At 34.9% G+C, this 16,240-nt stretch overlaps 1 protein-coding gene across 2 annotated transcripts in view; it reads left to right on the top strand.

The window, feature by feature from the left end:
* The window catches only part of LOC149806722 (mediator of RNA polymerase II transcription subunit 8-like), a 33,703-nt gene that overhangs the window by 10,326 nt on the left and 7,137 nt on the right, over window positions 1-16,240 (top strand). For both annotated transcript variants that reach the window (XM_089956929.1, XM_089956930.1), the window contains exons 4-5: window positions 6,995-7,135; window positions 13,331-13,415. In XM_089956929.1, the coding sequence (XP_089813055.1) occupies window positions 6,995-7,135; window positions 13,331-13,415 (226 nt within the window). The remainder of the gene's footprint in view (window positions 1-6,994; window positions 7,136-13,330; window positions 13,416-16,240) is intronic.

The following is a 16,240-nucleotide window of genomic DNA, read 5'->3' as shown; positions in this document are numbered from 1 at the left end:
CTGCATTTTTAATTTTAGTGATCACTCCTACTATTCACTATTTCATTGAGCAAAAAGAATACAAGTGCACATTTTTATTTTCTAAACACATTTCATGTAATTAACTGCTACTTTCTTAAAGCCTGTTTTTTATGCCCATCCTATGTGACATTCCTAATATAAGTAATGTCATTAAGGTAGTACATCCATGCAGTCTTAATACAGAAGTAATGGAATTAAGCTAATACATGCATGCTGTCTTAATACAAGTAATGGAATTAAGCTTGTACATGTATGCAGTCTCGATACAAGTAATGGAATTAAGCTAGTACATGCATGCAGTCTTAACACAAGTAGTGGAATTAAGCTAGTACATGCATGCAGTCTTAACACAAGTAGTGGGATTAAGCTAGTACATGCATGCAGTCTTAACACAAATAGTGGAATTAAGCTAGTACATTCATGCAGTCTTAACACAAGTAGTGGAATTAAGCTAGTACATGCATGCAGTCTTAACACAAGTAGTGGAATTAAGCTAGTACATGCATGCAGTCTTAACACAAATAGTGGAATTAAGCAAGTACATGCATGCAGTCTTGATACAAGTAGTGGAATTTAGACTATTGATACATCAGCACATTCAGGATTGTTTGTACATCAGCACATTCATGATTATTGGAATTTATTTGGAAATCTATTCTTTTTGATTTGTGATAAAACATTTAGGATTATTATTTAGGAATTAATTCACAATACTGTGTCTTTTGAATTACCCTTTTGTATTCTTGGGAAATAAATTATTTATTGATTTTACTAAACTTAATGCAAACATGCATATTTCTTGATTTCTCAATTATGCCAAAATCTCTGTAAAAATGCAAAAAAATCATTTCTCTGCATGAAAAATCTAAAATCAAAGTCATCAATGCACTTTTTTGGTGTGGCAAACTTCTCTTCATTTGGGTCAGTTTCTAAAAAGTGAGTGTCAATCGAACCATATGCAGACTGAATTGTATGTAAAGTGATTAAGTGAAGTGGAATAGACCAGGTCTTAGACACCTGTTAATTGACTGTCTGTCTTGAACTTGTTCTGATCAAAAGACTAATTATCATGCTCATGTGTTTTGACATGTCACTTTAATAAACATCACTCAAAACACTTTAGGTCATCATACTTTAAATCCTTCTGCAGTGTTTGGAACACTTGCATTTTATTGTATATCATAGGTAGAAAAGTAGTACCAAGATTTTGATCCTCAATCTCTTGTGGAGTTAAAATTTGTTTAAGGAAAAACAGAATGTAGTGTACTGTGCTGTGCAAAGGTTTGTACAAAAAAATTGAATGGAATATTGTCATTTGTTTCTTTGTGTCTTGGCAAATTTATTTATTTAAAATGGAATTATATAAGCTAATTAAATGAATTAATGTAGAAAAGAAACTTCAATCTCTTCCATGATTCATTCTAGCTACACAAATATTTAAGAACTCTAAACAGGGTTAGTATGGTCTTTGAGAGTTTGGGACAAATGAGGTAGCATTTTCAAGGCCTTGAAAGTTTGGGAAAATCAAGCAGATTACCCTGAGGTCTTTAAAAGTCTTTGAAAATTGAAATAAACCACAAAATTTTAATTTCACTCCATAATCACAAATAAAGTTGTCCAAGGTTGTTAGATGTGGATGTATAGTCCGACTAAACCAACCTGTTTGTTTGTACCCCCCCTACTGATTTCAATAATGGAAACCTTTAATGTGATATAAAGTGCAAGGAACTTAGTCAATTCATTCATTGATTTATAATTTCTAACCTGACTGAGTAGAGTGGCCTTAACACCGTCATCATCTGCGCGTTTATGCTTAACGGAGGGGCCCCGAGTGGCCGAGTGGTCTAAAGCGCTCACCGTTATGGATCACTGCCATCTCACCTCTGTCTGCGTGAGTTCGAGTCTCAGGCTCGGCTAACGTGGGTACGTGAGAAAGCCTGCCAGTAGCTTCTCATGGGTCGGTGGTTCTTCCCGGGATATTCCAGGGTTCTTCCTCCACCAATTATACTGGCCGCCATGTATAGCCTATCTTGTGCTGAAAAATGGCGTTAAACCCTACAACAACAACAACAACAACAACAATGCTTAACGGAAGTTTTCAATATAATAGACAGACATGCTCAAGGTCCATTTCCAGTTCCTGGACAAGTCCCTTTTCAGCAAAGGGGTGTGTGCATGACAATAGATGTACATACATATGTTGTCTGCTTCTGATATTTACAATATTGAATGAAGCAAAGGAAAAGAAGGACAACAACAAATTTGCCTTTCACATGGATTTATCAAGCGGTTTAATTTCTATGTTCATGTGTATAAAAGGGATATAATTCCAAACTCTTGACATTATGGTAATTTACAGAATTATCAGGCAGTTACCTAATAGGATAAATTACGTCATTATGTCTGATGGAAATAAAGTAGCCCATAGTGTACGCAATATGGTGCCATGTTAGTATGTGTAATGTCGCCCTCTTAGTAAGGGGGGGGAATTGGATTTGGCTGGCGTTATCTAGAGGGTGACTTCCCTCAATGTAATAAGCCTGGTGGAAGTGAAAAGAGAATAGAATTTCAGCAGAGAACTGAGAAAGAATATTGAGAAGAAAACAAGCAATACGAGCCCCCTTAGACAAGAAAAATAACAAATTTAATCAAAACAAATTAATAATTTCAATTCCAATTCAATCAAAATTATGTCAACAGAATTTAATAGCAGTGTCCAATTTGTATTTATTCCATCATAATAATGAGTGGTGAAAAGAGCTCACATATCCATGACTGATTTGCATCACCTTCCTCCCATGACCTTGAGTGTATCAACGTCTTTCTATTTCCTTGACTTCCTATTCTCTACGCTTTATCGCTTCCTGGACTTCCTAGTCCTTTATTCTGACCTCATCCTTTTTTTCTCTCGGATTTTCGTTTTCATACTGTCCTGTCTCTCTTCCAGAAAGCTGTTCCTTAATCAAGTTTATGGAAATTTCTTAGAAATTGTCAAAGAATAGCTCTTTTTGTAACTTATGTGCAATACTGATGCACAAATGATGAAATAAATAAGTAATATTCAGATTTGGTGATGTTATCAAAATTCTCCCATTAACTCATTTGGCCCCAGAGGTTTTTGTCCTTTTTGCCTGAAATGTAGGAAAGACATTTGGGGGGCTATTTCTGAATACATCGTAATACATCTGCTTTCAACCGATTTTCCATGAGACTAATGCCTTGTTGTATTAGAAACATCATTTTCCATTGGTTATTTTGCTTGCGCATGAGCAGAAGTTGGAGTTCTTTTGTTGTTGTTTTTTTTGTGCTTAATGGACCCATCATTTTCGTATGGAGACCGCAATTTATTCCAAATGCCCACCTTATCTTAGTTTTTGCAAAGAATCACCTGTCTGTGTGCAGTTAAGACCAGTATGCCTTAGATCTGAGGCCAAAATGTCTAAAATCCGGACACAAAATCGCATTCCGACCTTGGGCACATTTGGGGGTGGGGGGGGAAATGGTCCAAAAATGAGGTTTTTCCCTCTGTATTTTGTAGTGCAACTAGAACTTCCAGATTGTTTGCTATCATTTTAAAGCTAAATCTGTCTGCTTTTTTTTATATACCACTCATGTTGGTGTATCTTAAATGCCCTTGATGCTGCAGAGCTCGGAAGTAGGGTACAGCCTCATCACGCCTACAGACGGGATCAGGGCCGAATCGGTTAAAGGACTAAATTGCCCCTAAATCTCTGTATGTACCACTTTCTACACGGATATAAAATTCCCTCACTTCGTTATTGAGAAGCATACTAGCTATCCACACACTGCGTAAATTCTGACTTAGTACGGTAGAACATTACCCTCGCTTTACAGCAACAGGCCATAATTAACACATTTGTGGTAGCTAACATTACCATATCTTTTTACCTTCATTACCACATGCTCGGGTACTATTGCATAAAATTCACAAAATTTTAGCTCGCAGCAGTCCCTAACTTACAGGATTATCTAAACATTACAAAATCAAAGATAAATAGGTAGTTGTCGTTAACTCAATGATAATCAGTATCATCCTAACAGACAAAGAAAATTATTTCATATAACCCTATGAAATCCTACCCATATGAAAATGTTGGATCACATGCAATCAATTCTACCAGTGAGCTAATAACTGTAAAAATAAAAGGTAAATTTCATAACAACTCTAGCATCAACGCAATACATAACATGGAACCTAGTCATAGCAAACACATTTGCATAAAACAAACAATCAAAAACTAAAAAATTACGTGGCAAATTAAAATTGCATACCTTAATGCTGTTCTCTTTCAGAACTTGTGCATCCTAGTACTAAACCCTGTCTCTCATAAGACAGTCACATGGCCCCTTTCTTGTTTAACAAGGAAAGCACTGTTCTCTTTAGGCTTCCCCCAGAGTCAAAACTACTCCTCTCAGGATATTGAGACTGAAAAATTCCAACTAAGGTTGTCACTTTAAATTCACATTGCTTCTATAGTGTACACCTTAATTTATTCTGCCCAGTCTTAGGCAGTGGTTTTTAAATTTTCCCCAAGATAATAATTTCTTCCGTCATATTTAGACAGCATAAATCTGTGAACTATGGGGTATATCAATTAACCTTTGAAAATGATAATTTGACATGGGTTCTTATCAAGCGGTTATGGTTGGTAGCTCAAATTTTTACATTCTCAGGACAACATAGTAATGCCCTTGGTCAAATCTCACTCAGTCATAAATTCTAGCCTTTCAGGTTCTAACACTGACACGGGGGGAGAAAAGAAGAATGGTCAAAGTGACCGTTAACAAAGACTTTTCTGGCTTAAATGCGATAACATTTTAATGCTCAATGCATTCAACTTTAAGGTTCGATACAATTCAAAATCTGACACTTCCATTAAGCATGAAATGTGCAGGGGATGCCAGTATTAGTGCCATTCTGGTCACAGGTTATAAATTATAAATTAATGATTCAGTTGACTTAGTTCTGTGCACTTTTAACACATTAAATGTTTTCGTTATTGAAATCGGTAGGGGTTACAAACAAACAGGGATGTATAGTCAGACTATAGTTGAGTTTTCCTGGTTTCTTTCTTTTGAAGACCTGTTCAGTTTCATTGCCACCACAATAACAAATGAGCATTTGTTTGGACATCCGAAGTTGGCCTTGGCGGTGACTTCAGTAACACATGCACTCTTCATCAAAGCAAGCCACTTACACCCGTCATCAAAGGAAGTCAGCACCATAACTATTTTCAGCACATTTCTTGTTTTCATTTTGTTGTGTTTGTTTTTCGTAACCATATCATTACGTTTTGAGGTGTTATCTAATGTTGTAAAGTGCTTAGAGCTTCTAACGATTAGGCACTAGACAAAGTCATCATTATTATTATTATTATTATTATTATCACAAATAAAATTGCCTAAGGTCGTTAGATTCAGATGTAGTCAGTTTTCCTGGCTTTTTTCTTTTGATGAATCGTTCAGTTTGATTGGACGAGTCCATCAGCTTTGGCCAATCAAAATGTTCATTACACTAATTCACAATTTATTTTGACAAGACTGTTCAGCCAGTTGAAATTTAGTTACATTGAACAAGCGTTCACTCTATGTAGAAAGTGCACGAAAGTAACACACGCTCGAGGATTCAAAATTTGTTCAGTCGATTTATGTCTTCAGTTTTGTTTCACTTCAAGTTTAAAAATGCCAGGTCTTTTCTCTTTCAACAATATCTGGCTTGAACAAGAGAAGTACAAGGAATGGCTGAAAAAGTATAAAAAGTGTAAACGAAAGGTGTTTTGTACATTGTCAGATAAAGAAAAGGGAGAAGCAAAACTGCATAGGGTCCTCAGAATTATGTCTGAGGAAGGAAGAAAAGCAGAGTCCCAATGTGATTTAATATTGACTCGTTATGGAAAATTAGTTGATGAAGTTATCCAATTGGACAATCAACCCTTGAAATGCTTCAATAAAATAGATAACAGCCTTGTTGAAGTGTTTTATTCCATCCTTTCCAAAAGAAAGGAATATGTTGAACTTTAGAATGTTCTCCAGAAAATGTTGTGGTCACATCGGCAGGCAAGAGTGGAGAGAGGATTTCCTATCAACAAACAGATATCTGATGAGAACCTCAGCAGAGAAAGCATCAGAGCTCAAAGACTAATTATTGACACAGCCTACATGCCTCTGTTCAGAAGGCAGAAGAAGCAGAGGAAAAGATGACAGCGGTGGCTTCTCTTTCCAAATTGATTGAAGAGAAAATACAGCAACTATAATTATGCATTTAAAGCAGTGCTGATGTCTGTTAAGAGAACAATTTATTTTGTATTAAATCTGATGCATAAGTTACATATTTCTGAAATAACAATGAATGTTAACCTGTCTTCCAGATCATTATAAAGCAATTTTCGGAAATTCATTATAGTTTGAATTTCATCATTAAACAGTATTGTAGTATTTTGCATTTGTTGTTTTCTCATATAACCTGTATACAAAAATTTTGCGAAAATAGGTCATGGAAATCAATGTTTGGTCTTTGAAAGTTTGGGAAAAGTCTTTGAATTTATCATTCAGAGTTCCATATGAACCCTGCTAAAGCCATTGACTATTATTATCTGGTTATAATTGTTACATCACAATCACATTTATTACTATTGTCGGTTGCCTTAGATTTTAATTCTTTTATAATAATGCTAAATATTTAGCAATGATTGGACATTGGCAGTCTGATGCTGTTGTATGTAGCACAACAATATGCAAATAATACCTGCGCTATTTACAATGGAAGACAAAGGGTCTCATTCTTGGGACTGCATATTTAAGGCTTAGACTAAAGCTTTGCAGTAATTTGATTTGATGACTATTAAAGAATGCTATAAATAAATGTAAAATATAGGTAAAATATAGGGAGATTTTCTCTCTAATATAATCCATGCAAGAAAAAGAAAAAGATAGTTTTATTTTTTTATTGCAGAAATTAACAGAGAGAAGGGTGATGATGTTTAATCATGCTGTGGTACCTGATTACCTTCGAACTAAGCCAGAACCAGAAGTTGAGGAGAAAATATCTCAGTTGACCAGCAAGGCAGGGACAGTTGTGCAAGAAACTGCACAGGTATTATAAAGGGAGACAATACATGTTTTATTGGGTAAATTGAGATTATACATTCTGTTCAGGAACTTTCACAATAACTGCAGCTTGAAAGGTTTCTATGGTGGCTTAGTTGGTAGAGTGTTGAACTCATGATTCAGGGGCTGCTGGTTAGATACCCACTCAGGCCAGCTGGGTAAGCAACGATGATGTGTTCTTTGGGAAAGGCACTTTGCTCTCATTTCCTCTGCATGAAATAGCAAGTAATGTATTAAATTTACCATTAAAATAAATGGAAAAAAAATTATTTTTTCAATCTTTGTATGTGAGGGTATTGCAGAATGAAATTGCCTTATATAATACAGCCATGATAATATATGATGAAGATTATATAACGGTTTAATATGTCATGTAAATTTTTAAGTGCAGTGTGGTTTATTACAGTGGATTTAGTTAAAGGCAGTACTCATTTCCTATAACTCCAGAACCAGGGGTCATGTTACCAGGCGAAGTGGGCGACTAAGTCACCTAAAAAATGTGAATTTCACCTTCTTCTGTTAGGAAAGTAAACGACTTTGCCCTGTGATTTTTTTTTAGGTACACTGACTATAGTTTTTTAGATGCCCCCCCCACCTTAGCTAGGTTCTAGTGTTGTGTTGTAGCGAAATGTATTCATCAGACCATCAGTAACTAGTGTTAATATAAAATATGCTGACAAACTCTTTCACATTCACAGACATATGTTTTCATAGCTGACTGTCCATTAACCCTTTTCTGAGTAAGTTAGCAACTATCCATGCCCGATTTCCACATGTCATCCTTTGATGATAAAAACAGACAAATTTGTTTTCAAAACTTTAACAATAAATAATAAATGTAAATAGCAATTTGTGTTTTAAGAACAGGATCAGTGACCTGGATATTTTAACTGTCTTGACAATATTTTATCATAAAATTAGTTTGAAACTGTAAGTGAACCACCAATGAGGAAATAATGGCAGACATCGCTGTGTCTGGAATGTACTGGTTTATTAGATTATGTTTTAGTAAATCATTGGGCAATATTCAGAAAAATATAAAATTCATAGAAAGCAAAGCCTTAACTTTAAAACGCAATTATATAGGTCAGAAACATGTGGGAAAATGCTGTGTTGTGGAATTCACGAGAAGTGCTGTAAGGTCAAAGTTGTTTTCCGACTTGACTCATATTTGAGACACTGTAGTATCATTTTTTTTTTAATTGGGCTCAATTTCCGTGGCTTTGTTTTTAAAAAAAAGCTTTTCTTGGGTACTTAAATTCCTGGTTTAAACTCTACAAGTACCCAAAATAAAGAATAAAACTATGCTGACGCTAACGGCTGTCACTTTAATGTTTAAAGCAATACTACCACCTGAATGAACACGAATCAAAGACCTGGCACACCATGTTTTTGACCAAATGAATAACATCAGTCAAAGCTAACACAGCCAGCAACACTAAAACAATACTTCCATCTCTCTGAGCACAAATGAAACACCTGTCAGGATTAATCACTTTCACTATGATTTTGTTTGAGTGCTCAAAGGAAGGCAACGGAGCCAACAACACTAGGCTAATCGGTTTCTAAAGCACATATTAATGATCTCTTACTTAAACCACTGTCCATCAGGTTGCACTATCAATATGCAAAGTTGCTAACTAAATTGAAAGACAGTGGAATCACTCCTTTGTTTGTGCCTGCCTCTTGTACAGACCGACTTCAACCACTAGACTTGACAGTAAATAAAGAGTACAAAGAAGAATTAAAGTCACACTTCCATGAATTATATGCTAAACAGGTTATAGATGACATTACAAAAAAAATGATGTTACTGGTGACGATCAGTGCAAAGTATTAGTAAACCTTGCAACCTCATTATCAAGCCAATTCACACTGAATGGATAATTGCAGCTCATGCAACAATCAGTGAAAGATCGGACCTAATTATCAGTGGCTTTGAGAAAGCAGTACTTGTTTAATTCAGCAATTGGGGATTATTTACCTGAGAAGCATTTGTGAGCACCATGAGACTTAATTGACACGATGTTGATACAGTGGCTTTGTCCAAAAATCTGTGAATTGTAAGTTTTAATGCTGCTGTAATTAGTGTATATACATAGTTTCATTAATAATAGTGTTTCAAGAAATAGTTATAGTATTTTACAGGATTGTTGTTCTTTTGGATTAAAAATGAATGGATAAAATGAAATGTACTTTCAGAAGGATTGAAATGTTTCCAAAACAGTTGTACTCGAATGAAGGATCGATTTGAATAAGTATTAAATTTAATTTTCATATACTGTTATTTTGTATTATTTTTTTCTTTCATTTTCACTATTACTATTGTTTGAATGCTTATGCTTTTTCTCTATTTTCTCTCTATTCTTACTTCCCTCACATATCGATTTAAGGCAGTGAATGTAAAATTACAGCTTTCAGATACCTTATTGAATGTGTGCATTGAAGCAAAATAAAATGATTTATAATTCTTGTTTCAAAAGGATAAAATAAAAAATAAAATAAAGACATGTAAAAGCTAATATTTAATTACCAGATTACAGTATTGACTTTGATTTGTCAAATACTAGTAGCTGTGTTAATCTCTAGGAATGAAACACTGTAAGAAAACGGGAAGGGGGTGGGGCATCATCCTACGTGGCTCATTTTTCATTATGGATTTAGATTCGTGGTTCAGATCAACAATGAAAACCATGAAAATTGATGATACTAAAGTATTAAGGAAAAAAAGCAGCTCAGCAAATACAATTTAACCAATACTTAAAATTACTACAAGTACATAGACAAATATTAAAATCATAAATTTGCAATCCTGTCAATGGACTGTTGTAATGAAGCTATTTAAAGTGAGCCATTACTTTACAAAAGCCCCTCCTTCTAAATACAGATGCACTCACATGTCTGTGTTGATTCGGTTGGAAAGGGTTTAGTTCATATGCTGACTATAAAGGAACCATGTCCGTAATTTTATGCATTTCAGTGTGTTATGTATGCATAGTTAGGATAATATTTTATCCGCAACAACAAAATTAGGACAAACATTATGATCTGAAGATGTGTGTTGATTTGCCCTCATGTACATGATACAGGGGTTGTTTCAGATCTGTCATGTGCCATTATTGTGAACATTTAGAAAGTAAGAAAAAATGATTATGGGTAGTTGATTAAGCATTTTTACTAATTTGCAATTTACAATTGTAATCTGGCTACTCATTTAAAATTCATTTCAATGTAGCTTCTGTTATTATCTTTGAAAGTCATATGGCCAAAATAATTAAGAAAATTTTCTACTTGAAAATAAAGCATTGCTTAAATCCAGTGTTAAATGCAAATGTGAATACTGGGAAATAGAGAGCATAATTCAAAAAAGAGAACACACATTATTATATATATATATATATATATATATATATATATATATATATATATATATATATATATATATAATGCATTTCTTGCTTTGCTTCCACTTCTCCCTGTTCTGTCCAAAAGGAGGTCACTTCTCCCTAGAATTCAAGTCTAGCTTGACCCCTGCAGAACATAATACCTGACTGATCATTACACATGATCAATAGGCACAATTGCCATATGCTGTCTTGATATGACATTACATCACATAATGTGAAATACTAAGTCTGTTATTGCCTTCTCTCTTGCAAATGGTTCTCCAAAGACTTTGCAACTGTACCCCACCAGACAACACAAGGGAACTGTTCTCCAAAGACATAAGCACTATACCTCAGCAGACAACATTAGGGAACTTCACCAAAGACATAAGCGCTATACCTCACCAGACAACATTAGGGAACTTCTCCAAAGACATAGGCACTATACCTCACTAGACAGCACTAGGAGAACAGTTCTCAAGCAAGAAGGCAATAGAAGAATAATAGATAACCCATACCAGTGTTTAAGCAAGGTCATACTCTTGTACCAATCCTACTATTTATTATCACACTGGGTTTTTTTCCCCACTGAAAAGGTGAGGACATGTTATCTTTTGATCAGTGTGTACATTTATTGTGTGTATGCATTGGTAAAACCCCTTAATTAAACCCCAAGATAGAGACTTGAGTGGGGTTGTTCTGTAGATGTACACAGCAGTTTTAGGATTTTGATCACACCCATAGGGGTCAGACTAGGGCATGATGAGTCGTAGAATTAATGATGGACGATCAATGACCTAAGTATCAATACGTTAGAATAAGAGCCCCGGGGTCGCAACTTTGAAACCACTGATATTGCCACTACGCAACTATGCATGTGAAATGACAAATTTAGATATGTTGCTGACTTTAGCCACAGGGTCTGTTTTTACCCCCAATTACATATTTCCAGGTAACAGAAACAATTTAAATTGAAACCGTACAACAGTATATAAATTTACTGGGCATAAAACAATAAATTTGTACCTGCAATTGACATTGGCCTTGGGTTCATCATTATACCCAGACATTTAACATCTTTGTTATAACTTTTGAAACTGTCAAGATCTCCATCCTGTAACCATATATGCAACATGGCATGGAAAGATCAATTTATTATGCCACTAAAATTTGACCAAGATTCTGTTATTCCCCTCATTTGGAATTTTTAACATGGTGGCACATCTTTTGGGGGTGACTGGAAAATCAGGGTACTGTAGGCATTTTCCTTAAACAAAACTAGACATAATTATGCATAATAAAATGTTTTTAGATTATGTATAAATCATTTTACTTCTTCAAATTGCAGTTGAGATTTTTAGCATTTTCCAAAGCTACAACATAGTAACCAGCTCTGTTCAGATGAACAGAACTTTGGTCCTTGTATAGATTAGCATATTTGCTGATATTTCACATCACATATTTAAATAATGCAGTTCTGCAAAACACTGGAAACCAGTCTCCTGTCATAGCCTGAAAACAATTGCAACCAGTCGCACGCTATAGCCTTCCTGAATATGCAGACTGTATATGTTAGAAGTTAGATGTGAAAATAGTACCAAGACCCAGCCATGTGTACTTGTCGTTAGTAATGTAAAAATATTAGTACTTTTGTTTCTAATTTTTTAAATGAATTATATTTTTTCCAATAAGCCTTCTACAGACCACCTAAGTAAACAAGAACTGTAAATTATCATTATGACATCTTTTACATAAATATCATTTTGCATTTCTTATGGTTGTAGGAGTAATTTTGACCCTCTTTCCCTACCAAACATGACAAGCTTATTTTCTACTCGTCTATAAATCTGAATTGGAATTCTTCTGTTTTTTGGTACTAAATTCATCACACAGAAAATTTTGTCAGTTCACAAGATAGTATGTTGTATGTATTTACCTCTTTGACAAATCCAGATGCAAACTGCAGACCCAGATCTGTATTTGCATAATGATGTGGCAGGTCTCGTTCTATGCTCTTTGTTAGGAGTAATCAGTAGAACAACCAAGTTACTCCCTGATCTGCCAATGCATTATATGCAACAGCAGATCAGTGTCTTTGTTGTTTACAGTTGGACTTGGCTTCTAATGAGTATATGCAGAAATTTACTTTTATTTTTCTGTATTAAAATCGTTTGTTAATCAGGTGATAAATTATCTTTACCACAATGTTCCTATCTATAGGCAATTATCGCCCCATGCTGGTCTGAACAGTGCCATACAAATATCTTTTTAATGCAGTTAGTATGAGGGGCCCCGAGTGGCCAAGTGGTTTAAAGCGCTCTCCGTTACGGATCACTGCCATCTCACCTCTGTCTGTGTGGATCCGAGTCTCAGATTCGGCTAATATGGGTATGTGAGAAAGCTTGCCAGTAGCTTCTCGTGGGTCAGTGGTTCTTTCCGGGCTTTTCCCGTGTTCTTCCTCCACCATTAATACTGGCCACCATGTATAGCCTATCGTGTGCTGAAAAATGGCGTTAAACCCTACAACAATAACAACAACAACAACAGTTAATATGAAAATAGTAATTTTTAATTTTTATGATTTTAACAAATCTTTCGCACTAATTCATACATGTTCTGCTTGAAACTTCTCTTTGTCTTTAGGTCAGTCTCTCTTGTCTGATAATTTGCATTCTAAAATTTTCATAGCGAATTTCATATTGTCTTAAGGTCAGTCTGTCCTGTCTGATAATTTGCATTCTAAAATTTTCATAGCAAATTTCATATTAAAGTAATTTATGTTTTGCTACTTTCAGAAACAGTTCAATAATCTCAACAAGATTACAAGTAATCTACTTGACATCATAAACTCGGCTAAAGAGGAATGGGAGAGTGAATCAAGTAAGTAGCTATACAGAAAAGACCCATTTATCTGGACTGTTCAAATGTACACACTCCCATCATGCTCTTCCAAACTTTAAATTGCAGTCAGATTCAAATCAAATATCCACATTATTTTAAAATCATTCTCTTCTGATATGCCTGGATAGTCAGTTTTATTGTATACATTGGTTCCTTGTGACTCTAAATTATAAAAAATTATTTTGAGACTTGTAGGTATCTTTTGCTTAATTCACACAAAAACTCAATCAGAACTTGAACACAGGGTCCAGCAAATTTCAGAATTAGATGATAGCTCCAGTAGGCTACCAGAAAAAAATACAGTAGCTCAACTTAAATAATGTAGCACACAGGAAGCGCTTTAATAAGAAACGGTTGGCACAAGGCTTTCTTTTGTCCTTGTTATGAATTTTTAAAGGTCTGCTGTGGTGAAAATCATCAAAATGTAAATTTGCGATTCTTATTGTGGAACAGAATGTCCAGATCAAATTTCTGCTTCTCTGGTAAAATTTGCTCCAATCAAATTCCCAAAATTGAACATTAAAATTACTGAAAAATTAGATTATCCAAAATTACTAATTGCATTAACTCAATTGACTAAGGCTTATTTGCATTTATGTGGGATGTTATTCTTGAACAAGCAGACCAGCCACTTGTGTTGAAGTTTGCTGACCACAGTCATTTCAGGTTTTGTGATGAATTTTGTGAATGTGATGAAAAACAAAAGAAAAAGGGATACTGTTTTCTGTATGTAAATTTTGAAACAAGGATGCAGAAATAAGGATCAAGTGATTATAAATATTATTGAGCTTTTTAAGTAGGCCTTACATGTGATCGGATCATCACAAATGCTTCTCAACGTTGTGTAAATGAACAGACAAATAATTAAGGCAATTATGTTGAGAAAATGAGAAATGGCAATCAAATGAGAAAAAAGATTAAAAAACTATTGAAATAAAATAATCATTAAACCTTTTACTATATAATACAGTGACTTGTATTTCGTAATTAATGTATTCTGGAATTAATACAGAGAATTTATAAGTCTGTCAATATAAGGACTTAATTTTGTGCATTTTTTTTATATGCTTGATGCTTTTCATTTTTAACATCAGTAGTCTGGTTCAAACAAATGGGGGGCGGGGGCCAAATGGCCGAGTGGTCTAACGTGCTCTCCGTTACGGATCACTGCCATCTCACCTCTGTCTATGTGGGTTCAAGTCTAGGATTCGGCCAATGTAGGTATGTGAGAAAGCTTGCCAGTAGCTTCTCGTTGGTCGGTGGTTCTTCCTGGGGCTTTCCATGGTTCTTCCGCCACCATTAATACTGGCCGCCATGCATAGCTTATCGTGTGCTGAAAAATAGCATTAATCCCCTAAACAACAACAAACAAATGGGATATGCAAATATTATAAATTCAAGATTAAGTTTTATATTGCAATGTGATTGAGTGGTTGTGTGTTATTGTTTCATAGCTCAAAATTTGCTTTTTTTTTTTTGTTACATGCAGTGAATTTTGTAAAAGGTAGGAAAGAACGGTCTTGGTCCTGTTCATCTAGTATGAACTTTTGGTTCCTTTTTATTGTTGTAAGTTTTCATTTTTGCCTGTTTTCTTTAATGAATCATTATCTGATTTTGCCCACAATTGCACCATGGGAAATGAACATCCCTAGAAATTGAAGTGAAGCTCAAGGTCACAAATACTTATTGTTTTAATTTTATATAGGTGGTCAGTGGTTAATGTTTTTATATCTGGCAGTACTATCATTGCCATGGATGAATTGGTATCAGACAAAAGCAAAGTTGTTTACCATGAGATATAAATATCTTTACTGGTGTGAAGGTCATACTTCTCAGTTTCTTATATTTTGGTGAGAAAAGTACTTTAACACATCGATGCACAGATGCAAGTGAGACACACCAGGCACTACAGAATGTCTTCATTGTGGGTTATCTCCCTTTACAGCTTGGATAACTAAGTGGCAATCAACTCAAAACTTGCAGGAAAGCTTTTTCGCAATCTAACCATTTCTTGGAAAGAATTTTGACAAAAGTATGTTTAAGTTGTCAGATCTAAAGCTGTCATAGTAAATTTATTGATCGTTGGATATAAAAATGTGACAAAAGTAAATGAAATAATATTTAAAAATGAGGCTGTCCCAAGGATCATACAGTTATATATGCACTGGCATTGTTTATGATGAAATTAGGGGTAGTTTCTTGATGGTCTAACATGCAGTTGTAACCAAAACCTGTATATTGTTACTTTATTGTGAGAACCACTCTAGTGGCCTAGTGGTTAGAGCATCCACCTCGGATGCAGGAAGTTGTGGGTGCCATCCCCAGCTGAGTCATACCAAAGACCTATACAAAGGGTACTAACAGCTGACTCACTTGGCACTAAGCATTAAGAGGTTACTGTTAGGACTAGTTGGCCTGGTGTCAGGATAATGTAACTGGGTGGGACATCATGCTACTTGTCTGTGGCATGATGCCCCAGTGCTGGACATCATTCTAAACTGCCACACTGCAGACATTGTAGCAATATGACTGAAATATTTTGAAAGCTACATTAAAAATCAAAATCGCACACACACTTTTTCGTGAGACTCCAACATTTTAAGAAACTGTTTTGCCAGTGGTGACACTACAATACACTGCATATCATTCTATAGATGTCCTAGTACTATGAGAGAATGACATGAGTGCTTTGAATTAATTTTTTTAAATGAATCAAATAATTTCTTTGTTTTGTGAGCTTTGGCAGCTGAAAGATTGAAATTATTTGATGTGTTTAATGAATTTCATTTGAAATTAGCACAAAT

Source organism: Sinohyriopsis cumingii, chromosome 1 (genome assembly GCF_028554795.1).
Source record: "Sinohyriopsis cumingii isolate HCF-2022 chromosome 1, ASM2855479v2, whole genome shotgun sequence".
NCBI classification, from domain to species: domain Eukaryota; kingdom Metazoa; phylum Mollusca; class Bivalvia; order Unionida; family Unionidae; genus Sinohyriopsis; species Sinohyriopsis cumingii.
The sequence above is the reverse complement of the archived record's forward strand: the minus strand, read 5'-3'. Positions and strand labels throughout refer to the sequence as shown.